Raw genomic sequence first — 27980 nt, forward strand, 5'->3', positions numbered from 1 at the left:
AATCTACTACTGCATGCAAACTTATCGTATTATACCTTTATTTGTAATTAATTGTTCAGACCTATTATTAATTAAATAAAGTAAATAAAAGCTACGTGCATCATGATAGCACATCTACATTAACTGAAGTTACAATCTCTAACATTACAGCGTCAGGTTATGATAACTGCTTCCCCCCCCATCTGATCATGTCATATTAACTTAAATATGGTTAATACTCATCTCCATCACCTGATGACCCGTTGTTGGCTTGGGAAGTCCATTAGTGGTTTAGTGCTGACCCATGGGTACCAAAGCAGTCACTGGTGGCACCATTCTTCCTCGAGGCTGGGAGTCCATGGTTATAGGTTGACGAAACCGCTGGCAGTAAATCCTGTGCACAAACACGTCACTGTTTTAATTCCACACACTGGTTAACAGCGTTCAGCGTGAACGTCCGGTCACGATCTCGGATACGACTACGTAGTCTGCGGTTCAGTACCGAATCCCGTCTATCTCTCAGCCACTATTCAGACTGCTGCTACGTAATACTATCGTGCTATAGTAATAATAATAATATTACTTCTGCACTGAATGTTTGCGACACAACACGGTTTTATAAAAACTAACACTGGTGTCCCGGAGACCAAATCAGTAGTATAATACAAGGATTCGGGCGCCACCGCCACCGCAGGCACCCAGAGGCCACCTCCACCGCCACCACAGCCAGAGGCCTCCCAGATGCCTCCTCCACCACCACCACAGCCAGAGGCCTCCCAGAGGCCTCCTCCACCACCACCACAGCCAGAGGCCTCCCAGAGGTCTCCTCCACCACCCGCGGGAAATTTGAATTTGTAAACAAAGCCACGTGCTTTTTGACAGCTATCATCGACAACAACGCATTGCTAACCTCAGTACTGCCATCTTGACAGGCCTAAACCTCAGTAGTACCAACTTAACCTAACTAGGGCGAGATTTGAATTGGTAAACAAATCCACGTGTTTTTGACAGCCACGTGCTTTTTGACAGACAACAACGCATCGCTAACCTCAGTACTGCCATCTTGACAGGCCTAAACCTCAGTAGTACCAACTAAACCTAACTAGCGCGTGGTAAACAAAGACACGTGCTTTTTTGACAGCTGTCATCCGCCATCTTTAAACTACAGAGCACCATGCTGCCCTCTTTATCGCAGTAGCTGCAAATTCGTCATCTGTCATCCGCAGTGCTGCCATCTTGGCGGGCCTAAACCTTAGTGCTGCCAACTTAACCTCACTAGCGCGAAATAAACAAATCTACGTGCTTTTTTGACAGCTGTCATCCGCCATCTTTAATCTATAGAGCACAGTGCTGCCCTCTATGTGGTGGCGGCAATTTGAAAAATTCTACATGCTCTTGTTTGGAAACAAATCCACGTGCTTTTTGACAGCTGTCATCCGCCATCTTTAATCTATAGAGCACAGCGCTGCCCTCTTTAGCTAGATACCTTTGAAATGCGGTGGCGGCAAATTCCACGTGCTCTTGTTTGGAAACAAAGCTACGTGCTTTTTTGACAGCTGTCATCCGCCATCTTTAATGAACAGAGCACCGTGCTGCCCTCATGCGGGACAATTTCGTTAGCTGTCATCCGCCATCTTTAATGAACAGAGCACCGTGCTGCCCTCATGCGGGACAATTTCGCTCGCTGTCATCCGCCATCTTTAATGAACAGAGCACCGTGCTGCCCTCATGCGGGACAATTTCGCTAGCTATCATCCGCCATCTTTAATGAACAGAGCACCGTGCTGCCCTCATGCGGGGCAATTTCGTTAGCAGTCATCCGCTATCTTTTAATGAACAGAGCACCGTGCTGCCATCTTTGTGTTGGCATCCTTATTCTTTGACATGTGGTGGCAGCAAGTTCTACATCCACAATCTGAGAGCACCGTGACGTACTCTTCGTTGTGGCGGACAATTTAAAAAAGAACATGTCAAGGAATACCTTTGTCCTAAAAGAAAACAAGACAACGGTTCTGAACGGCTTGCGTAAGATAGCGATTGTTATAACCTCCTTTCCCCTGCTCTGTTAAGGCATAGCTTTATCGAACATACAACGCGATCTTACACATAAGACAGCATGCATATCACGTACCTGCAAGTTTAGACTTGAACACATAATACTGCTTATAGTTCGACGTTGTTGAACACTGCACTGCATGCCTAGAATCGAGCACTGTTTAGAATATCAAGCTACATCTCTATCGAACATGCATTGCAAAAGCAAGAGTATTGCAAGTTTAGACTTGAACACATACTACCGTTTATAGTTCGATGTTGTTGAACACTGCATTGCAATCAAACACTGTTTAGAAAAAATTCTCTTCTCAACATGAGCTAGATAATAACATACTTACGAATCTGCTCAACACCTTTTTTCTTGCTTTTCTTCTTTGAGTAATAAACGAAAATCTACCATGCAAATAAGGAGCGGGAAGAAGGTAATACCTAATCTAAAATAAAAGAATATGCCAATTCTACATTATTTATTTACATCTTGTATGTACAAGTCATATCTCGAATCATTTTACTATAGTGACGTTTGCGTACTTCTCGACGCAATTCTTGTATGTACAAGTTTAAACTCGCCGTACTACGCTCTCAGCGTACCTCTCCCTACAATATGTACAGTGAATTGTGATGTAAGACAGCGTAACGTAAGTACACACCTCTAGCTTAATGTTTACACACATCTGCTTTATGTAAAGTAGTACCTATCAATACTACTATGCCCCCAGGCTAGAGTGTTGGTAGAATTTGGAATGACAAACCGTTTGCAATCATCACTATTAAGGGCTACCTTACTAATTAAATGAGTGTACAACTGGTGCTTCTTGCTTCTAATGACAGACATTTGCTTATGCAAAACAGGTGGATTACTTTTAATGCAATTGTTATAGTTTTCAAAACTTAGCTGATTCTGAACGACATTCTTTTTAACCCCCTTCAATCTCTGTAATTCATTTAAGAGTTTTATGCAATATGACTTGGATTTAGTACCTACAAATGAATCGATAATATTCCCAGCACATTCATCTTTCATTTTACCTAGAACCTTTTTGTTCACTAGCGGTAGATGATATTGATTATTTTCAGGATAGTTACTTGTATCAAACCTACCCAAGTCTGGCTTTATATCATTGTAATAGTCATCAGTTTTGATTAGATAAATAAACGAATCGGTATCTGTGTAGAGCAATTGCGCATTATGCGCGTACTTCTTCATCATATAATCGTAATAAAATTCATACATGAGTCTTTTAGCCAATTCAAGTACTGCGAAGCCGACGTAGGTAGGTTTGTCATACTTAACAATAACACGATTCATCTGTATAATAACTAAATTCTCATGTATGATGGTGCAGCTGTGGAAATTTGGTTTACTTATTAAATAGTTAGCACCATACCTTTTCTTAATATTTTCCCAGTTTGTAATCAATTTTACATCAACGCGTTTGTCAACATTCTCCATAGTCTTACCAAACACACTGTTATTCATGAGCTTGTAGAAATCTTTTTCAAACTCGTTAACCGCATTCGTTCTTAAATTATTATTCAGATCGATATATGGCTTTAGCCACGGTGACTGATTAAATTCTAGTACGCGATGAATTTTGGATAACTTCACACCATGCTGCAAACACTGTTTTAAATTTCGGTAATGAATAATATACTTAGATTTATCACACAAATTAGCAATTAGCATTTTCGTCGTTGATGCGATGTACGGGGACTTCATATTTTCAGGGCAGAACGGTAAGTCATTATGAGAAGTGTGTAACTCTTTAGGATACTGTAAGTCAACTTCGAGGAAATAGCCTTTATCAGCTTCATCGCTAAGGGCGTGCAGCTGTAAAGCATCAATTTCGCACTGCGTTAGCCAGCGGAAACCACTCACCGGTAGATGCTGACTCATCGCCCACCCATACTGATTATTAGCATCGAAATAAACGATATACTGAGATTCCTGACTAGAATCGAAACTCGGCATGTACTTATTATTTGCCTTGGAATACCGCCCGCTGCACTGATTTAGACCGCCTCGAATAGACGATTTTATAAAGTGCACCATCTCAATATCAGTTAGCAGTTCCAAATTCACCTGCGTGTATTTTAACATAGCATCCCAACTTAACCCAGGCGCAGTAAAATACTGACATGGGTCAAGGCTGTAGGTTTTCTTACAAACACAGCGAAAATTTTCAAAAACATCAGCTAACAAAAGTACATCCGTCTTTAAATATAAATCGGAGTATTCACCCAGCGTTTGAATGTGGAACTGCTCCCAGATATGTTGTGCATGTAAATAGTCATCATCACTAATATCTGCTGAATTCAGAGAGCTGAAAAGGATTGTTTCGATGGTAAGGCACGTTCTTCGAGGCGTTCTAAGCAGTCAAGATATTCATAACAAAAACACCCTTACGCCGAAGTAAATTAAACTGCGCTTCTTCGGGAAAACCACGTCGAATTTCCGTAAATTGTTCTGGCTGTAAATGACTAGAAAGTTTATCGAGGCTACTCGCCATAAAGCGAAACCAGTCAAGGAATCTCAGTTTTATAGAATGCTCCGCAACTACTTTTACAGACTTTGCAAATGCAATGTACCGCTCTTTATTCTGAGGGATTATATCTACTTTTTCATCTAAAGCTCCAAATTGTGAAATGAAAAATCGAAAAATTATGAAAAATTACAGGGATAAATTTAGGAACTCTATACTTAAGATTACAGCTATAATGAGCGGCACATCTGTAGAAACCAGTTAAATGATCATGATCAAAAACTTTAGGGTCATTTTCGGAAAATTCCCCATCACAAATGCCACACTTTGTAGCACGTTCTTGATCATTCAACTGAATTTCGGTGAGTGGCTTCATAGGAATATTACTATTTAGAATACGACCGAGACGAACTGCATCACTTTCAAGTCTTTCTAAAAATACTTTAGCAGCATCATGTATTCGATACAGCTCTAACTTGTTAAGCGTACTATCATAACTACACTTGATGTAATACGCGAAGCTATACGGGACATGCATGTGCGTAGTATTAGTGAAAGAGTTGTCAGGATTAGGTGAGCATGTGTTGCATGGCGTGAGGATGGCTTCAAAGTCTGCATAAATCACGAACGGTACCCACATCTGCTTGTGAAAATTTGTAAATTTTAAAACATTATTACCCGTAGTAGGTATCTCTGTACGTACATGATTGCAGTCATTCTTGGAATGGTTCGTTAACTGATCTTCAGTTCTAAAATACTGCAAGCATCCATCACATAGCCACTTTTTACACCTATCTTTTGACAACTGACTACCAACAAGTCTACTCAGATTTTTAATCCAGCAAAAGTGGCTATTTTCACTGTTTTCAATATAGAGTAAGTTAACATGAGTACACTTCTTATGACATGTATAATACAGAGGACCTACTACAGACTTTTTCTCTACACCATACACATTAATGTTATTTAGTTCCTCAAAGCGTTTAATATCCTTTATCTGCACAGGAAATTCTATACTATCGAAATTTAGCTGCGTTAAATAGTGTGGATACGATGATGTTCTATTCGCTACATTCCGTTTCACAGGATTTAAAGCCGACATCACCGCCCATGCAAAACATGCCTCATCATTGTTTTGAATGTTTACAACAGCTTCTTTTCGCTGAATACATGTCGGCAGCTCGATGTGCGAAGATCCTCGCATGGGATTGTACTTATTGATGTTAACTTCTAGATACATTATTTCAACTAAAGCTCACCCTGATTCCTTTTCCTGAAATTCCTCGCTCTTAGTTGAAATAATGTTAGAGACATCCCTAAGTGCGTCACTAAAATTAGTCGACTCGCTTATGACAAAATTCTTCGTATTAAATGATTTAATGTCCGTTATTTCGGATTCATCGTGCTTTTAATGTACAAGGCGAAAAGTTCAAAATTAACTTTAAATAAATTATGATTGGACAAAGATTTAGCAAGAAGCTGTTGTACATCCGGTTGAACGCAATTTAAAAAGTTTGAAGTGCTCTGAAACTTTTGACTGGGGCGAATTCTGTAACTAGAAATCCTACTTTTAAATGCTGTATTAATTTCCTCGATGTTTGCGTTACTACCACTTCTACACGCATTATTTTTATGTGCATTACTCCGTAAGTGCCCCTGAAAATGTGAAGATGGTACATCAGTATTACAGTGTTCGCAGTAAATAGTTTGAAGTTCATTTTTCCTAGGTTTTTTACTGCTAGTAATTTCTACAGCTACATCAGTAGCTGCAAGCTTTTTCCCTACTACTACCTGAGGGCAAGTAGATATTTGATGTACCTCTACTAACTGAGCCTGGTATTGCTCTACATTAGCGAAGTACAGCCCGCAAACGTCACATAAAGCGGATGTTATGCTAGGGTGTTTTGATTTATCATGACGCGTAAGGGTATCTACCCTCGTAAACGTCGTCTCACACTGCTCGCAGGAGAACGTATCAGACACCTCACGATGTTTCGATCTTACATGACGCGTAAGGGCATCTCGTCTTGTAAAAGTTACATCGCACTACGAGCAGGGAAACATCTGAAAAGAGAACAACCAATAGAGATTAGCCTAAAGTTGCGATGTTCAGCCTGTTGAGGTCAGACATAGCTATGTGTGTGTTTGAAATTATAAAATTAACTTCATCTATAGCATGTGGATTGAAGAGAAAGACTATTTATCAATAGACTAAAGTTACGATATTTAGAAGAAACCAAGTTTCAGCCTGTTGAGGTCAGACATAGCTATGTGTGTGTTTGAAATTATAAAATTAACCTCGTCTATAGCATGAGGATTGAAGAGAACGACTATTTACGATTAGCTTAAAGTTAAGATTTTCGGAAGAAACCAAGTTTCAACGTATAGAGGTCAGACATACCTTAAAATCTTCGCGCTGCAAACTGTTACTCAGATGAATAAAATGCGTGCGTTCAAGCTTGAAACTCGAATGATAATATTCTGGTTGTACCTAAAAAGAAAAGAAAAGAACATATATGAATGTAGTGTAGGGTACATCAGCTAGCCTAGCTATCTTTACAACTCAAAGTTCAAAAACATACCTTAAAAATGCACGTGCTGCAGACTATTACTCGGATGAATAAAATGCGTACTTTCAAGCCTGAAACTCGAATGATAATATTCTGGTTGTACCCTAAAAAGAAAAGAACAAACATATAAGAATGTAGTGTAGGGTACATCAGCTAGCCTAGCTATCTTTACAACTCAAAGTTCGAAAACATACCTTAAAAATGCACGTGTTGCAGACTGTTACTCGGATGAATAAAATGCGTACTTTCAAGCCTGTAACTCGAACGATAATATTCTAGTTATACCTTAAAAGAAAAGAAAATATATGAATGTAGATGTGTATTACCTAGCGTAGAAGTTGTTTTGCAAACAGTAACTAACAGTTCTGACTTACCTTAAGATAAAGGCTGAAGAATAATATTCACAGCAGACAGTACTTAGACGGGAGATGTGCACGTAATAAACACATACAAAGAACTGTGAGCGCTTCACGCAGACTGCAGCGAGTAAATATACTCCTTGTTACCAAGCGGATATCAAGAATTGCAGACGTTTGCAGTACAGTTGGAGCGAAATGTTTATGCAACAAGAGCTCTCCTGAGTGCCTTACGCTGAGTTCTGCAGGCTGATGTATTTAAGCCGGGATCGAACCTGCTGTTGATGAAGAGGTGTCAGAATTTAAGAGTTCCGCCGCGGATCGAGCCTTGGAAAGTTAGCACGCGATCCTCGACTTCTGAACTTAAACGGGAGGGTACTAAGCTAAGCAAGAAGCCGACATCCGCGGTATTCCTTACCTGTAGACACTTAAAGGTATTGAGCTAAAACCGCATCTAGCTAGATCATGTAATTACACGTTATGACGATCGCGCAGGCCCCTCGCCTAGCATTTGCTACTTTTTACGGCTTCCGACAGTAGGAGTTCGAACCCGCTATCTCCCGAAGTAGCGAAAATGATTGCGGGTACAAGCGTGTTGAGGGTGATTCATTTGTCGGATGAAGGTGATAAGCCTTGTGCAGGCTTCTTTGTAGGAGTAGGCTATGTGCTGGTACCGGGATATCTAGTTATAAAACCCGCTACAACAAATTTATCGCGTATACTGCGATTTAAAATCCTAGTCAGGAAGGGTAACCGGTCGTAAAACTATGGTGTATGATCTAAGAGGCGGGGTGTGCAAAAAGCCAGCATTAAGTAAGTGCTGTTGATGGGGACGTTAATCCTTGTGCAGACTCCTTCGAAAATGATTGTGAGTACAAGAGTGTTGAGGGTGATTCATTTGTCGGATGGAGGTGATAAGCCTTGTGCAGGCTTCTTCGGTAGGAGTAGACTATGTGCTGGTACCGGGATATCTAGTTATAAAACCCGCTACAACAAATTTATCGCGTATACTGCGATTTAAAATCCTAGTACTTTAACGTCAGGAAGGGTAACCGGTCGTAAAACTATGGTGTATGATCTAAGAGGTGGGGTGTGCAAAAAGCCAGCATTAAGTAAGGGCTGTTGATAGGGACGTTAAACCTTATGCGGACTCCTTCGAAAATGATTATGAATATAAGATGTTGATGGTGATTCATCTGTCGGATGGAGGTGTTAAGCCTTGTGCAGGCTTCTTCGGTAGGAGTAGGCTATATGCCGGCACCGGGTTTTACCCTCTCCCTACGGTAGTATATTACATTCTTAGGCAGTTTCGAGGGCATGCAAAAAGCCAGCATTAAGAAAGGGCTGTTGATGTGGGTGCTAAACCTTGTACAGGCTCCTTCAACAGGAGTAGCCTATATGCCGGCACCGTGCAGGTACTTTCGATAGGGGTAGGCTATGTTCTGGCGCTGTGTTTTATCCTCTCCGTACAATCATAATATTTTATGTTAGGAACTTACACGAGCTAAATGCTACACGGCTAAGAAAACGTCCCGTGAGTTACAAGTGGCTTATCAGCACGCAGTGTCCTCGTTCAAGGTTAGTACAGCCGGAAGATGAGTGTAAAATTTCAGCCAACACATGCATTCTACACTCCGCTCTGACTACCTGCGCCGATACAACTTCTAAGATAGTGTTCTATGTGGTGGAACAAAAAATGTAACCCATAACCCGTTCCTAAAGCTTAAAACTGTAAATGTTTGGAGCTCCTGTTTTTACAGCTAGACGTGGTTCCTAACGTAGCAGGGCCGGGATTAAAAATATGTTTTACAGCCGAGTGCCTCCTCCTGACGCAAGAGTTTAAATTGCAAGAATCTGTTTTACGACCGGTCGCCCTTCCTGACGCGAGATTTTAAATCACAAGAATCCGTTTTACAACAGGATGCCCTTCTAGGATTTTAAAAAGCAGTATCTAGCCTCTTACATCATACACTACTGTTTTACGGTACGACCGGTTGCCCTTCCTGACGCGAGATTTAAAATCACAAGAATCTGTTTTACAACTGGATGCCCTCCTAGGATTTTAAATAGCAGTATCTAGCCTCTTACATCATACACTATTGTTTTACAGTCGGTCGCCCTTCCTAACTTCAAAGATCTGGGATTAAGAATCAGTTTTACAACAAGATGCTCTTTTTAACACGAGAATCGGGGTTTTACAGCTAGATGCTCTTCTTAGAATTTTAAAAAGCAGTATCTAGCCTCTTACATCATACACTATTGTTTCACAGTACGGCCGGTTGCCCTTCCTGACGCTGAAAGACCAGGATTTAGCCAGTTACCCTTCCTGATGTAACAAGACTAGGATTTATTTTTAGACTGTACTTGGCTAGGAATAGCTACACGAAATTATTATATAGAAAGAGAATTGCCAGCTCCTACGGTTTGGTTTAGTGTGCTTACCTCTCACCCGGCAGTCTCGGGGTCGATTCTCTTGGGATAAAAAATATTTTTTACAGCAATGCGTGTTCGATGTTCTTTTTTAAATTGTCCGCCACAACGAAGAGTATGTCACGGTGCTCTCAGATTGTGGATGTAGAACTTGCCGCCACCACATGTCAAAGAATAAAGATGCCAACACAAAGATGGCAGCACGGTGCTCTGTTCATTAAAATATAGCGGATGACAGCTAACGAAATTGCCCCGCATGAGGGCAGCACGGTGCTCTGTTCATTAAAGATGGCGGATGACAGCTAGCGAAATTGTCCCGCATGAGGGCAGCACGGTGCTCTGTTCAGTAAAGATGGCGGATGACAGCTAGCGAAATTGTCCCGCATGAGGGCAGCACGGTGCTCTGTTCATTAAAGATGGCGGATGACAGCTAACGAAATTGTCCCGCATGAGGGCAGCACGGTGCTCTGTTTATTAAGGATGGCGGATGACAGCTGTCAAAAAAGCACGTGGCTTTGTTTCCAAACAAGAGCACATAGAATTTTTCAAATTGCCGCCACCACATTTCAAAGGTATCTAGCTAAAGAGTGCAGCACTGTGCTCTGTTGATTAAAGATGGCGGATGACGGCTGTCAAAAAATCGCGTGAGTTTGTTTCCAAACAACAGCATGTAGAATTTTTCAAATTGCCGCCACCACATAGAGGGCAGCATGGTGCTCTCTTGATTAAAGATGGCTGCTGTCATGTGGAATTGCCTGCCACCACATTTCAAAGGTATCTAGCTAAAGAGGGAAGCACGGTGCTCAAAGATGGCTGCTGTCAAAAGCATTTTTCAAATTAACCGCCACCACATTTCAAAGGTAAGTAGCTATAGAGGGCAGCACTGTGCTCTATAGATTAAAGATGGCGGATGACAGCTGTCAAAAAAGCACGTAGATTTGTTTATCTCGCGCTAGTGAGGTTAAGTTGGCAGCACTAAGGTTTAGGCCCGTTAAGATGGCAGCACTGCGGATGACAGGTGACGAATTTGCAGCTACTGCGATAAAGAGGGCAGCACGGTGCTCTGTAGTTTAAAGATGGCGGATGACAGCTGTCAAAAAAAGCACGTGGCTTTGTTTACCACGCGCTAGTTAGGTTAAGTTGGTACTACTGAGGTTTAGGCCTGTCGAGATGGCAGTACTGAGGTTAGCGAAGCGTTGTTGTCTGTCAAAAAGCACGTGGCTGTCAAAAACACGTGGATTTGTTTACCAATTCAAATCTCGCGCTAGTTAGGTTAAGTTGGTACTACTGAGGTTTAGGCCCGTCAAGATAGCAGTACTGATGTTAGCGATGCGTTGTTGTCGATGATAGCTGTCAAAAAGCACGTGGCTTTGTTTACAAATTCAAATTTCCCGCGGGTGGTGGAGGAGACCTCTGGGAGGCCTCTGGCTGTGGTGGTGGTGGAGGAGGCCTCTGGGAGGCCTCTGGCTGTGGTGGTGGTGGAGGAGGCATCTGGGAGGCCTCTGGCTGTGGTGGCTGTGGAGGTGGCCTCTGGGAGCCTGCGGTGGCGGTGGCGCCCGAATCCCTGTATTATACTACTCAAATCTATACACTGTTTGTGCGAATTCTATTATTTCACTTGAAATTGAAGTTAAATTCACTTAAACAAAGAACTAATGAGAGTTTAACCAAACATAGCTCCGCCGTCTGTAAGCCCCGAGTCGCGAGTGACGCTCGTCCCTCACTGCAGTGGATTTTACAAGGGAGCGATACCCCTTCCACTAATTTGCGTGTTGCTTATCCCCGGCACACTTGAGGTGAAATAGTACGACTAATCAGGTGACCAATATTTAGTTGATGTGATTGAGACATATCCATTCAATTATCCTTCGGTGGATCTCCTGTATTTAATTAAAATCTGTCCGGCTTCCCCTACCACGCGGGGTGAACTCCCTCCGTCAAGGACGTGTCATGAGAATAAACAGATGGCCCCGGTACTTTTTCACGCAGAAACAACACAATATTCTTTCTTCTTCTGAAAGTTATCAGGAAAGGGGACATTAGACACTCTAAATAAATGTCCCAGTGACATTTATCCCTTTTAAATCGGGAGACGACTCCAGAACTCGAGTTTCATTAATTTCTAGATCGTAGATAATTAAGTTGGCTAGTCCGAATTCAAGATGGCTCCTATATTTCGTTTCGAAAAAGTTGGTTTCCCCTCATTCTCGGAGTCTTGAGGAGGGATGTCTTCTCTCGAGTGATGTCATGGGGAATCCCCATTCATAACCCCTCCCGCTAGGGTGGGTCGGCTTGGCGTCTGCCGCGAGTTCCAGCTACACAAAGGACAATATTGCGCGATAGGTCGCAAACAAAGGAATCTTGTAAAATAACGTTAAAGGACTCAATTTATCTATCTTAATGGTACGAATATTAATTAGTTTCGGTATTACCTGTATTAATGATATGAATATTAATCAATTTCAGTATTGTTTTCCTTAAATAGCATTGCGTGCGTAAATACGAAGATCAATATCAAACAAAGGTCCTTGGATCATGCCCCTGTCGGGTTCAATACATAGCAGGTTATTGTTGTCATTCTCTTCTCAAGAAATTAAATTGTAATTACTGTGCAGATTTATTAGTTTTGAAAGATGTTACTGTTAGAAGTAGTCATCATAATGTTATTGACAGCCTCAATAGGGGCAATTTGAAATATCCTGCAGAAACAGCTGTACACTTAGTGATATACACATATGTCATCATAAAAAAGATGTTGAGGCTAGAAAGTGAGAGAAAATTTCTTAGCTTAAATAACCATAAGAAGTATGTAAGCGATGTGACCCTGCAAATTGTTCTCTGAGCTGATGAATGTATAGACGACAGGAATGAATGTAGGGAGCACACTTCAGAATATTTGTATTACAACATTATTTGGAAGTGTACAACTATTCTAATAAATAACTACTGCAGGAACAAAACTAATGAATCCATAAAACATTGTACAAATTCAAGAAAGTCTGTAATTTTCTGAAAATAGGTATGTACAGTACTCATGTAATAGGCAAAAGTATCGATGTCTTTTTGCATTACTAGCATGCTTGATATATGATGATGTATATCTTATTAACTTTAATGCCAATATGTTATAATTTGTACCTAGGCCTACCTACAGACCAGGTGAATGTTATGCTCCTCTTCCTTAATATTATTAATTCAGTGTCTTTCTAAATTTTCCCAAAATGGAAGTTTGTAAATAAATGTGAAGTTAGTGTATCATATTTTTGTAGTACAGTCTACATATTAGGCCTAAACTAATTTTATGCGTTCTCTGTTATTTTAAAATCATTTACTGTCTATTCAGTGCCTATTTCAATTGAAATATGTTTGTGAATTTCAGTTCTGTGTCAGCCTGGAGTAAGTTAACATTGTAAATGCTGCCGTGATTTAAAACAGTGTGTTGTTTATATTTAATGAAGTCTCTCTAAGATACGGTAATAACGGCAATATAATTCAATGTCCTCTAAAATTTAAACTTCATTTGTTGTTAAATAAGTTATTCCACAAGCTAAAAGTATTAAAATCATGTTTGTGCGTGACCATGCTTTGCGTTTCTTTGGATTGCGATCGCCTCCGTAGCGTGACGTCACAGCGCTGTTGTGAGGCCTTATTATCTAGGAGGTGTTGTTATATGCACTGTGCGTTTCCAAATTGAACTCTCATTGTTTTTCTATTAATATCTTCGTAGTGAAATGTGCATCAATGCAGGATCATTCTTTTGAGAAACCTTGTTGTTCATTCCCCATTTTATTCCCATAATGGCTCTGCAAATTTTGTGTAATGATACTTGCATTCGTTTTATAAACTGAGGTAACTATGCTAATGCCTTTCTCACTTCTGTCATAGATATTCAGATTAGAAATAATCTTTAAAGACATAAGGTGTGGCTTGATTACATGGATATGTATTGTTAATGAAATTTGTTGAAGAAGCGTGGAATAGAATGGGTGACAAATTAGGAAACAGTGAATCACCTTGAGAGGAGAACGATTTGTATTTGATCCTAAGAAGGAAAGGAGTGATAGATCACATCTCGAGATACTGGGAACTTGTTCATTTGGTTTGAAGGGAAGTGCAGAGGATAAGAATGGTGGGAGGATACCGGGCATAATATAACAAATAGGTTAAAGTATATGTAGGATGTTAACACTGTATGGTTTTTTGATTAGCTGCATCAAATCAGGATATGGATCTGGGTGTTTAGGAAGTTTGCTGCTCTTTGTTTCTGGTAAGTTCACAAGGGACTTCTAAAATGAAAATTCACATCCCTGTGGTTTTATTAATATCTGAATATGTATCTTCTAGGCTATGATCACGTTATCAACAGCTTGTTGCTTAATCCCTCGTCAGTGACCTAGGCAATAATAATATACATGTCTGGTTCATCTTTCAGTACAGGGACACTGGAAGCAATTTACAGTCTCAACAGCTACGAACTACATCATTTGCAATGTGAAATGGACCAGGGCGTAGAGATCAAAGAGGAATCAGTCTGGCTTGAAGGAACAACAAATACTTAACTTGCGTCATTCCAGGTAACTTTCTAATGCTTTGAATTAAACCTTCATTAATCAAATAGGTTTTGCACACTGATGTCAGTATATCACATCTCAAAACAAACTCCTTAATGAAGGCTGAGATTCAGTGAAATGTTTTATAGAAGAAGTGCTAGCTTTTAATTATCTGTCTTTACTCTGTCTGTTGCTACATTTAACACAGTTGATTGTAATATTTTGAGCCTGTGCCTTGCAGTTCATATACTCTTCATCTAGACAAGAAAAATATCGGTCTCAGTAGCTCAAACGGTAAAGCAATGGCATGCTAATTTCATGTTGGCGACTGTAATCCTGGTTCGGCGTGGTGCTATTTTGAAGATGCTGAAGTATTCTGGCATGTATGAGAAGTTACCGTACAATGACATGTATGTGAATTCAAGCAAGACAACAATCTGATATATGAGCACACTCCTCTTCAACAATATTCTAGGTTTGATATTCATGATAGTGTTACTGTGTTAAACTTGCAAGAGTATTGAAGTTATTGAGACATGAATAGCAATTTATCATTTTGGAGTACTATGGAATTTTGCATAAAGGTTCTCATTAATTTTTTTTCTACATCATTACCTGAACAGAATTCTCTTCGTATGATAATACTGTAAACTATCTAATCGGCATCATCCTCCAGGCCACCGAGCCAGCGTTTTGGATAATGGGTAAAAAGACCTTACACTCCTAAGATGAAAGATCCCAGAAGAGAAGGTTGGTAGCGTGTTCGCCCCGAAAGAGGGAGTTAAAGCGAACAACAAATGAGGCTCCAAAAGAACAAGGAAAACAACAACGCACAAAACAATTAAAACAAGAGAAGGTACACTTAGCTGGGAAGGAGGAGGGAAACAGAAAAAGGCCGCGGTCGATATAGAATAAGTAACAGTGACAGTGCTCCATTGATTCAGCAAAATGAAAATCCACAATTTGCAAAATAAATGACTTTAATTCACCTTTCAAAAATATATGTAGTAATCAATTAATGGAGAAAATAGAAATTCAATTGAAACATAACTTAAATACTCTCTGGATATCTCTAAAAAACTCTGAGAAAACATTCCGATGTGGAACGAGTTAAACGAACGAGTGGAAAACCAATTAACTGAATTAATAAAAAATTAGTAGTTATTTAAATTTACATCATTTTAAGAGAACAACAAATATGAATCCAATTAAATAAGTTGTTTAAAATAAAAGCTGACCTCGATTTAAAAAAATTAGAGTAACACAAGGATAAAGCGGTCACCTACCCAAAATTGATTAAACTTAAATGCAGTAAATACTTAGCCCTAGGTTGCAGTGACATTCACCACGAGAGAACTTCTTAACTGGACGGCAAGCCTTCGCAAGGGATAGTACATTATACCACAGTGAACCGCGAAACCACATTTCAAATTTACCAAACCGAGAAAAATAAATCAGAGATAACGTTACACTTAGAGCACATGAAAATCAAACACGCCCACAATTAAAAAGGTTCAATTAACATACCACGCTCCGATGAAAATCCAAGTTAGCCCGACAATGCAAAAACGAAAAACCCCTTTGCTAAGGCAACAAAAACAAGGCATGTCCAAAACGACAAATCCCAACACCGAAATAGCCCGCAAAGAGAAACATAAATAATGACTGCCAGAGTAAGCAGAACGGGAAACCATAACTCGAAACCCAACCGCAAAGAATAAATTTTAGGAAGTTTAACCAAATTTCAAACAGAATCTTGCGGGGACTTTCCATTTACATAAGTTTCTAGAAAATTTACCAGTTAAAATCATACTTAAACTTAAAATAAATTTTGATTTTAGTCCGCACCGTACTTTCCTACTAAAAACACAAAGATGAAGCTTCTTGCTGAAATGCACTGCAGTGTAATGAACATGCAGTCATTGCACCATTTGGAGATGCTTATTATTATTATTACAGCTAGAGATCACTTTTCCGACATCAGACGACGAATCAGGTTCCTTGAAGACAGTATTCCACATTATTAATAAAGGAACTTACAGTTTTCGATCCATGTGACGCCGAAGGGCTACCTCACACCAAGTAGGCTTTCAGTACAAGTTAAATGCAGTATAACTCCTTGTGCATCAAAATTAAATATAACAAGGCCAACTATCCGTTTATAGGGCACCAAAAATCCCACAAGGGACTGGTTTTAGCCATTATCGAAGGTACTGCCTCGAAGCATGTTGCCAGACCCACACGCACGACTGCTTCCCTGGCGTCCTCACTCAAACTGCAAGCAAGCATGGCTTTCCGTTGCTGTTAGCACATGCTCAGGATCCTTGAGGCTGACTCCAAAGTTCCAAGTCTAGCCACCAGAGCGTAGCACATCATACCATGACACGGCATGGTAAACAAATTCAAACAAGAAGGGCAAGAAATGTGGTGAGGCAGTGTTCATTGACACGAGTTTCTAGCGGTGTAGAGGTTCTGGTACACTAGATACCGTCACAGTCCCCCTTATGCTTATCTCAATAATGATGCAGTAGTTTTAGTTGAAGCAGTCCAATGAAAAATGACCACTGAGATTAAGGTGTTCATTTTAAAGGTCTACATGACAAAACTGATAATAACAATACTCTTGCACATGATCTTGCCTTCTAAAATGGTAGACGAGGTGCATTGAAGATTAATTACCAGACGCATTAATTGTCCATCCAGGTAATTGCGGTAGAAAATTTCACGTCAAACTGAAATCATTTACACCAGAGTTTTCCAAATTGCCAATTGCACACGGTATACTTTCAATCGAGGTGTCACACGATAATATGTTATCAAACATAAACAAAGTTCACTTTGTAGTCTCAAAATTCTCACATAGATTTCAAATATTCCAATCGAGAACCAAAATGAGGATAAGTTCATGTGTCCAAGTTATTCCCCAAAGCACGGTGGTAACATAATTTTAGCACTAAATTACATTTACAAATCTCCTAGGTTTTAAGGATGTGCATCGTTTCGTGTTGGAATGAGCAACAACAGGCAAACCAAGCGTACAATCAGGCCCGAAGGAGGAAAATACTTGAAGGAGGGCAAATTAAAGAGAAACAGGAAATAAAATAAAGCAGGTGAGTATATAGTTACAAGGATCAATAGATCCACCACTTAAATTTTCCTGACATTAACTACCAATAAACTAACCGAGGCCCAGAGCGCTCCGCCGAAGGAAAAGGAAGAGTCAGTACAACAACAATCTGGATACGAGAACAGCGGAATCAGTTTACTCCACCACGAACAATACCCACTCAAGGTATACACAGAATCTATTAAATAAGAACATGCTAGGGCATAAGGTACACACCAACACTTAGTCCTATACTAGAGGAATAGGACTGGTACCACAAATGGTTCATTAAAATAACAGAAGGAGAAGCATAAATTTTCCATGAGCACAGATCTCCAAATGATAATCCCGCAATTAAAGATACAGGAACACACAATGGCATAGACACACAGGGAACATATGATATGGCATAATTGGAGCAAATCAGAAGGGCAAATACATCAAATTACATATGTAGATACATGGGTAACACACACACAACTCGTGAACTCGTCAACCTGCCCAGGATCAGAAATCAGCAGCAGAAAAATATACTCGCTAGACCAACTTATCCCTAGTTACATACTAAATCTCGGGGGAAGAATCGAGGAGAGATAACTGATACTCTCGACAGACCAAAGGAATACCAACAGAAACGACGAGAGATATTGAAAATAACTGTAAAGGGGAGGCTTAAACGGGTCGACGGTAGAGTCGATGGGCCGTAGGAGACTCCTATAGTTTACAAGATGGAGGGTTCGCGATCAGTAGGTCATCCATAACAGCCGCATCAAAGGTGCGAAGAAACGATGCCCAGATACAAGCAAACTAACTCATGAACTTTTCATCTTAAACACCATGAGAAACACAGGGCGCGCATGGTTAGAAGGAGAAAGGCATAGAGGGTAGATAATGAACTCGCTCGGTTCAAGGAACACAATACAGAGATTCCATAATCCTTTTACTAGTCATGAGCAAGCAGGGAACTTAAGAAGAGCCTAGAGTTACAAAATATAGAATCGTGACGACGGACCGAGATTAAGAGGGAAGGAACAAATTGAAGAACACAGAGCCTACTAAAATCAAGATATTTCCATAAAGAAAGGTTACTTCATCAGAGTTGTGGATTCACTAACAAATGGCCAAATCTACTGCAACACAGAGGTAAATTAAAGGACAAATCACATCCCAACAAAAGTGTCTTGACAACCAAACATCTTAAGCTCAAACACAATTACAATAATGATAAAAATCTTGAGTAAAGAGAAGATCAGTACAAAAGCAGACTTTAAAGTTAGATGAAATTAGATTTCCTCCATTAATTCAATAGCACAAGGTTCAATAAGACGAATATACTATCACCAGAAGACGGGCAAGGTAAACAGTTTTCTGGCTACAAGTAACCAAACAGAGTAACAGTAATACCAAAGGGGCACTAAATTAGAGTCACAACACTAGATACAATAAGGACCAAACTGACTCGCTCACCAACCCGCGGTATGTGTGCTAGGTTCAACTAATAGTATGGATCAGTTACCAAAGGTGCATCCAACCAGCAGAGGATGCAGTACAATTTTGCCCGTTTAACCAGGTTTAATTTGGGAAACATGAACGCGCCTAATCTGTTTTGCTACAGGATCACTTACCAAAATTGAAACCGGAGACAAGAACTCCAACACAATACACGGGCCTTGGTATCTAGGGGCAAGCTTTGCCGAGAAGTTATTCACCGCCTTACTTATGGGCTAACATTTAACATATACCAGATCACCAACATTTAATTTTGACGGCTTTCTACCTTTATTGTACTTCCTTTTGATCCTCTCATATGACACGGATAACTTCTTTTTGGTTTCGTTCCAGATTTTTGAACGTCATTAGGCTTTGACAGTTCCAGCAGAAGATCTTTGATACATAGGATGTTAGACATGGGGGAGTACGGAGTATAGCTGAACATTAGAGACATAGGCGTCTTACCATGTGACTCATGAACAGCGGAATGAAAATCATGGGCTAACCAATGCAGATAGGAGTCCCATTTGGACTGATTGTCATGGTGATACGCTATCAACGCGGACTTTAGGTTCTGATTCAACCTCTCGCATAAGAAGGATTTGGGTAGTACGGGGTAGTGGTGACATGGGAGATGCACAGCTCAAACAGATACCTTTTGAAGGAGTTACTGGTGAAAGAACTAGCATTGTCAGATACTAAGAACTTGGGTGGGCCGAAGGATGCGAAGATAGAATGTATTTGGAACAAGGGTTACGCATTTCCTCTGGCCAAGTCGAAGCATTACCAATCCCAATAAATTAGGGATCTACAGTTCTTGTTTATTCTAAACACTTCTTTAATCTGGGTATTGTTTCAAGGTCTCAAAGAAACATGTCCTTACACACTCCTATTGATGTATCGGTACCGCTGCCTCCATGAAATATACTTATAGAACTTTCTAACTGTCCAGCTCCATGACTAAATAGTTAGCGTGCTGACCACAGGGGCCTCCGGGTTCGATTCCCGGAACGGTCGGGAATTTTAACCATCATTGGTTAATATCGCTGGCACGGAGGCTGTCGTCTTTCACACCTCTCCATCTTCATCACGAGCGCAGGACGCCTACGGGAATGAAATCAAAAGACAAGCCAAACATGTCTTCGGACACTCCGGCCACTAGAGCCCCAGCAATTTCCAGTTGTGAAAATAGGAAACCACGGAAAACCATTTCCAGGGCTGCCGACAGTGGGGTTCGAACCCGTTAACTTCCGGATGCAAGCTCACAGCTGCGCTGCCTTAACCGCACGCAACTTACCCGGTGATTTAGGAATAACAGGAGGGTTGTTATGTGGTTAGTGGGATGTCCTTTTTTACTCCAACGCAACATCGTAAAAACAGACCTAACAAGTTAATCTCCTCTATAACCAGGTTAGATAGTTATATGTAGGCTGAAGATAAATGAGAGAGATCTGTTGTACGTCATGGGGTTATGCGCGCACCTTACTCAGTGCATGCATGGCAGTAAATAGTTACTTCCCAACTCACTCGCATAACAGCGCTGTTATTCGCGAGCATGGATGTGCGCGCACCCTACCTTAATCAATATTTTCCAATTCAACACGACAATCGCAATTCGAGATTACTTTACCACCTCTCCCGAGAGAGAGCGCAGACGCTGATGCGCGTGGACTACCCTATCCACTGCTTGCGGATGTCCCACTCCACAGTGCAATAAATAGAGATGCGCAAGGCGGAAACATGCCCTGGCTTCTTAGCCAGAGAGGTTTCATGGCCAAGGAGGTGGACCTCCAGGGAGAGAGAGCACATCTCTCACTCACCCATTCGCTATTTTTGGTAAGGGGTGCTGGATGAAGAGGACCACCTCTCCACCCTCCCGACCGAAAACAACAAAGCAAAGTCCTCGGTTCCCTAAACAAGCCCCTGAGGTTAGCATTGCAATCTTATTCAAATTTCACGCCTCACACCTGTCAAACAAGAGCACGTGGCCATGTTGGTGAACAAACAGCACGTGGAGTGAGGTTAGGCCTCTCCAATGTGACGTTCGTGAGATTAGGGTTGTTCTCTTATTCAACCTAACCTAACCTAACCTAACCTAACCTAACCTAACCTAACCTAACCTAACAGCTGTCAAACAAGAGCACGTGGAGTGGTTTGTAAACAACAGCACGTGATACTTGGGTTCAATGACCTCGGGTGCTGACTCTGCACGAAAATGCTGACGGTTGTTTGTTTTAGAACATACATAGCCCCGCTACTCACGTATAATTCCGTCTTGTTCGAGGTTAGTGTGTTACTCCTAAAGAATCATGTGTTTATAGGAACGATTTTTGTATCTGTGGGCTCCATTACGTCAGTTTAATGAATCGCAGTTTGAACAGAGGAGAGGAACACTCAGGTGAAACTCCATCCCAGAAATATTCCTAAAACATCCAATTCTTTAAAACATTCTAGGAAAACTTCAAATGAAAGAAAAGAACCAACAAATGTAATAGAGACTGTATAATAATATTACTCGATTTAAGTACGCAACTCAGGTCATTTAGGAAAAATTAAAATACGAAGCCTGGCACAAGTAGGCTAAGTGAAAAAAGCCAGGACTGAGCTAAGGGCCCTGCTGGGCCACCTCTTACGACAGGCAGGGGATAGCGTGGGTGTTAGCACACACAAACCTGCCGCAAGTGTTACGCCACTCGAGATATGTAGCCCAAGGACTTCTCTTTCTCTTTACGTCGCACCGACACAGATTGTCTTATGGTGACGGTGGGAGAGAAAGAGCTAGGAATGGCAAGGCAACGACCGTGGTCCCGTAATGAAGGTCAATCCCAGCATTTGCATGGTCAGAGCAATGGGGAATCCACAGAGTACCATCTTCAGGGCTGCCTATAGGGGGTTCGTACCCACTATATCCCGAATTCAAGATGATAGCTACGTGATGCAAACCGCAGAGTCACCTGATCGGTCTTCCTTTTACGATGATGAAGATGATGAGTATTACCTTGAACTAATACGTCCACTCGGATATTAAATAATTCTGTTACATCTTGCAAGTATAATTAATTGAGCACAAATCGATATATTTGAATATATTAAAGTGTGCTTTATGTTAATCTCGTTTCCACTCATTAAATCTTTAACACAATTAGACACTCCCTCAAACGCTTGAAGGATTAAGGTTTGTTTATATAACCTTAAAAATACATTCTCATGGTCTGTTTACAAAAATATACCGACGTTAATCATTTCAAATCCTTACAGATTTTTTGCCGTCTTGTTGGATTTGATTATTTAAATTATTGACATTATTCAGAAATATAATTGACTTGTTTATATAACTCCTGAGAATTATTACTGCGAACCGAACAAGTAATTCACTGACATGAGTAGATCTAAATGATAGCTGTCTAATAACTCGCAAGTAAATCTACGTTAAAACGCTAATGATAAATTTGTTGCGAAAGGCCCTACGTGATATAAACAAATAAAATCCCCCAATACATTTATGACTAGACTGACTGTATTGCAGTGGGAATAGAACCCCTTCCTCAAAGACACACACAAGTACACTGCTGACAGTGACCCTGACCCTCAAGACATCCAATTACAGCATATCTGAAATGCCCTGACTTGTTGCCAAAAATTATGTTCAGGTGACGTTAATTAATGAAATAAACTTGTGCTGCAGTCCTACTTAGTCAATTGAAAATGTTCATGAAAATTACGTATTTAATATTCTTCTATCTCAACATGACACGATCCCTCGGAGTCAGACATGGTCGCGAGGAACCTCTTTCAACACTCTCTTGACATTACACACATGAGTGTATTTCCTGTCGCATCTTCATTGCAATGCAAGTACACATTCGGTCTTTTTTCAGAATACCTTCTAATTTTAGGACTAGCTCTGACTTTTTATCAACTTCCACTGGTTCAGTATCTCACCAGATTAACAGGATATTCCTGAAATCACCATAATCTTAAATACACAATTTCTTGCCTGTATGGTATGCGTCTCATAGTATCTTATGTCTTGTCCCTTATTTATTTGTCTTCCCTTCACTACCGTTCTTCTGTTTCACACGTCCCTAAGTAAATTACATGATGAAACGTCGTAGCATGAATTACCTCGCAGCACAGATATTTATATTAACAACAATCAAATCATCTATTCGCATTACAAAGACTCTAAACATAAGCGGTAATATTCGTTACTAGTAACTAGTTCGAATCCACAGCACAACACTGATGGGCTTTCTCGAAGAAGAAAATCCGCACGCAACATACCGATACATTAACATGCCCATGCAAACTACTTTAAGTGTACATAGTGACATTTAATCTTTATATCCCCATCACACTAATACACGCTAATATTTCATTAACACACAAGATTGATTCTAACACACGCTCGGGAACATACTTCTAGGATAAAACTAACATCATGACTTTAGAATTATTTACACAAAACTAAACATCCCACACATGTTCTAATGTAACTCACCACTTTGTTATTTATCAAATTTCACTTTGCTCAAGTAGTATAATTGGACAGTTCGGCGGCCACCACCACCACCGGCTCCCAGAGGCCACCTCAACCACCACCACAGCCAGAGGCCTCCCAGATGCCTCCTCCACCACCACCACCCCCACCGGCTCCCAGAAGCAACCTCAACCACCACCACAGCCAGAGGCCTCCCAGATGCCTCCTCCACCACCACCACCACCACCGGCTCCCAGAGGCCACTTCCACCACCACCACAGCCAGAGGCCTCCCAGATGCCTCCTCCACCACCACCACAGCCAGAGGCCTCCCAGAGGTCTCCTCCACCACCCGCGGAAAATTTGAATTTGTAAACAAAGCCACGTGCTTTTTGACAGCTGTCATCGACAACAACGCATCGCTAACCTCCGTACTGCCATCTTGACGGGCCTAAACCTCAGTAGTACCAACTTAACCTAACTAGCGCGAGGTAAACAAAGCCACGTTTTTTTGACAGCCACGTGCTTTTTGACAGACAACAATGCATCGCTAACCTCAGTACTGCCATCTTGACGGGCCTAAACCTCAGTAGTACCAACTTAACCTAACAAGCGCGTGGTAAAAAAAGCCACGTGCTTTTTGACACCCACGTGCTTTTTTGACAGCTGTCATCCGCCATCTTTAAACCACAGAGCACTGTGCTGCCCTCTTTATAGTAGTAGATGTAAATTCGTCACCTGTCATCGGCAGTGCTGCCATCTTGGCGGGCCTAAACCTTAGTACTACCAACTTAACCTCACTAGCGTGAGATAAACAAAGCCACGTGAATTTTTTTGACAGCTGTCACCCGCCATCTTTAAACTACAGAGCACAGTGCTGCCCTCTTTAGCTACTTAGCTTTGAAATGTGGTAAGTCACAGCTGTCATCCGCCATCTTGCATCGCAAACCTCAGTGCTGCACTCTTTAGCTACATACCTTTGAAATGTAGTGGCGATAATTTGAGAAATTCTTTATGCTCTTGTTTGTAAACAAATCCACGTGCAGCTGCCATCCGCCATCTTTAATCCATAGAGCACCGTGCTGCCCTCTTTAGCTACTTACCTTTGAAATGTGGTACGTCACAGCTGTCATCCGCCATCTTCCATCGCAAACCTCAGTGCTGCACTCTTTAGCTAGATACCTTTGAAATGTGGTGGCGGCAATTTGAAAAATTCTTTATGCTCTTGTTTGGAAACAAACCTATGCGCTTTTTTTGACACCTATCATCCGCCATCTTTAATCCAGAGAGCACCGTGCACCCTCCATGTGGGGGTGGTAAATTCTACGCGCTCTTGTTTGGAAACAAACCCATGTGCTTTTCTGACAGCTGTCAACCGCCAGAGAGCACCGTGCTGCCCTCTTTGTGCCGGTGGCAAATTCCACGTGCTTTTTGACAGCCGTCATCCGCCATCTTGCATCACAAACCTCAGTGCTGTACTCTGTAGCTAGATACCTTTGAAATGTGGTGGCGGCAAATTCCACGTGCTCTTGTTTGGAAACAAAGCCACGTGCTTTTTTGACAGCTGTCGTCCGCCATCTTTAATCAATAGAGCACTGTGCTGCTATCATGCGAGTAATTTCGTCAGCTGTCATCCGCCATCTTTAATCCACAGAGCACCGTGCTGCTCTCTGTAGTAGCGGGTAATTTGACAAGTTCTGTTAGCTGTCATCCGCCATCGTTAATCAAGAGAGCACCGTGCTGCCATCTTTAGCTAGATACCTTTGAACTGTGGTGGCGGCAAAATCCACGTGCTCTTGTTTAGTAAACAAACTCACGCGCTTTTTGTCAGCTGTCATCCGCCATCTTACATCGCAAACCTCAGTGCTACACTCTTTAGTTGAAAAATGGTGGCGGATAATTTCAAAAGAAAAATTCTACAGCAGCCATCTCTCGACGCTAATTGCACAAGATGGGGGCTATACATGACTCCTTAAAGGTGCTTATGCAAGATGATCGCTATACATAGTTTCTTATGAGACGCCTTTGGGATGCTTGCGCAAGATGGCGGTTATACAAGGCTCCTTATGAGACACCCTAGGGATGCTTGCGCAAGATGGTGGTTGCTCTTATGAGGCGGCTTAAGGATCCTTGCGCAAGATGGCTAGAGACGCCCCCCTAAGGATGCTTGTGCAAGATGGCGGACGCAAGATGGCGGCTATACATAGCACCTTATCAGACAGCCAGTACTCGATACAACATGTGATCAGAACATTGATTGATGTGTTCAGAACACAAAATAAGTGATCAGGACTAGAATCGAACACTGTACTCGAAGTCGTTAATTCAACATGTGATTAAAACATTGTTTGGTGTGTTCAGAACACTACATAAGTAGAATCGAACGCTGTACTTAATACAACATGTTAGGGGATACCTTTGTTCTAAGAAGATCAGATTGAAACATAACAAGACTAGAATCGAACACTGCACCCGATGTCGTTAACCTTAACATGTGAACAGAACATTGATTGATGTGTTCAGATCACTAAACAAGTAGAACCGAACACTATACTCGATACAACATGTTAGGGGATACCTTTGTTCTAAGAAAATTAGATTGAAACATAACAAGACTAGAATCGAATACTGCACTCGATGTCGTTAACCTTAACATGTGATCAGAACATTGATTGAAGTGTTCAGATCACTAAACAAGTAGAGCCGAACACTGTACTCGATACAACATGTTAGGGGATACCTTTGTTCTAAGAAGATCAGATTGAAACATAACAAGACTAGAATTGGACACTGCACTCGATGTCGTTAACCTTAACATGTGATCAGAACATTGATTGATGTGTTCAGATCACTAAACAAGTAGAACCGAACACTGTACTCGATACAACATGTTAGGGGATACCTTTGTTCTAAGAAGATCAGATTGAAACATAACAAGACTAGAATTGAACACTGCATTCGATAGAACATGTGATCAGAACATTGATTGATGTGTTCAGATCACTAAACAAGTAGAACCGAACACTGTACAACATGTTAGGTGATACCTTTGTTCTAAGAAAATTATATTGAAACATAACAAGACTAGAATCGAACACTGCACTCGATGTCGTTAACCTTAACATGTGATCCGATACAACATGTTAGGGGATACCTTTGTTCTAAGAAAATTAGATTGAAACATAGCAAGACTAAAATCGAACACTGTAAGAACATTGTTTGATGTGTTCAGAGCAAAAGTACAACTTCAATGATTTATCTAGTGTAAAAATCAAAAACACACACTGTGCACATATCGCATAGCTATCTCGCCTATCACTTGCCTAGTATGAAAATCAAAAACACACCGTGCACATATCGCATAGCTAACTCGGCAACACTTCAAATGATTTGCTTAGTACGAAAATAAAAAATAAAGATCTATACCGCGTAGCTAACTTGTTCATCGCACTGCTAAGACGCTTAGTAATTGCGAATACACTGGTATATCTCATACGAAAATCAAGAAAGCACACTGCGTAGCCAACTCGCTCGGTCACTCGCTTAGTAATTGCAACACGACTAGAACACTGATACACGTTACTCTTTTTTTCTCGAAACACACACACACGGATAAGAATGTTGCGAGATACTACATACTTCCATGTTTTTTAAAAAAATAGGGGGATGAAAGATCATAAATTATATGTACACATGTTGTCTCCTCTAAGTTGTAAGACGAAATAGACGCAGTACTGCGAGTTTCCGCTATAGCTGGCGAACGGAAGTAGCATGATATTGAACCATTCTGTTCATTGGTGCAATTATATCAATTTGAGTATTGGATATTGGAATAATACTAGGCCACCCACGAAGCCGATGTCTTACAGTATATGTCATAAAGGGGTCCAGAAGAAGCGTTCTTATGTGAAGTGAGCGCGAGCCTCATTATGAGAAATCTCCAGAACCCATTAATAGAAGTTATGTCCCAAGCGAAGCCTCTTGATGAAGCTTGGGGACGCGTTCCAGTTCCCGGCTAAACTTATTCTAGGAGGGAAGAATGAAATAAATTAATATCTTTGGGTACAGAAGAGATGCATTGGATTTGAGACAAGAATTGCAACCTGTATTATATCTGCTTTATTTTGATAGGCATTAGGGCTGCATTAATTAATGCATTCGCTAAGTTGCGCTCATGATAATTAATGCGGGAAAATTTTCCCGGGCACGCTAAGATTGCACGCAGCCAAGTGGCTTGATGACGCCACCCGGAATTATAAATTAAGGCCGCCAGGGCATATCAGAGTCATTCGTAGACCGAGAGGCTGCAGGAACGAATCGTCATACTGCGTGTTGGTACAGAGAACAACGCTTTGCCTTCAAGCTACAACGACGACCTGTACTGCTATTTCTGCAAAGATGTAAGTAATCAACTTGAATATCCAGATGAATTGAAGATTTTACCTGTGAGATTATGCTATGGGGAGATGAGGTACTGCTTA

The 27980-nt window shown here is 41.0% G+C and overlaps 1 protein-coding gene across 1 annotated transcript in view; it reads right to left on the bottom strand.

Moving 5' to 3' along the window:
• Nucleotides 1-270: 270 nt before the first annotated feature.
• LOC136865916 (uncharacterized) overlaps nucleotides 271-27980 on the bottom strand; it is a 203163-nt gene continuing 175453 nt past the window's right edge. The window contains exon 7 of the mRNA XM_067142459.2: nucleotides 271-373. Within this exon, the coding sequence (XP_066998560.2) occupies nucleotides 271-373 (103 nt within the window). The remainder of the gene's footprint in view (nucleotides 374-27980) is intronic.

The sequence above is a fragment of the Anabrus simplex genome, chromosome 3 (genome assembly GCF_040414725.1).
Source record: "Anabrus simplex isolate iqAnaSimp1 chromosome 3, ASM4041472v1, whole genome shotgun sequence".
In the NCBI taxonomy this organism is placed as follows: domain Eukaryota; kingdom Metazoa; phylum Arthropoda; class Insecta; order Orthoptera; family Tettigoniidae; genus Anabrus; species Anabrus simplex.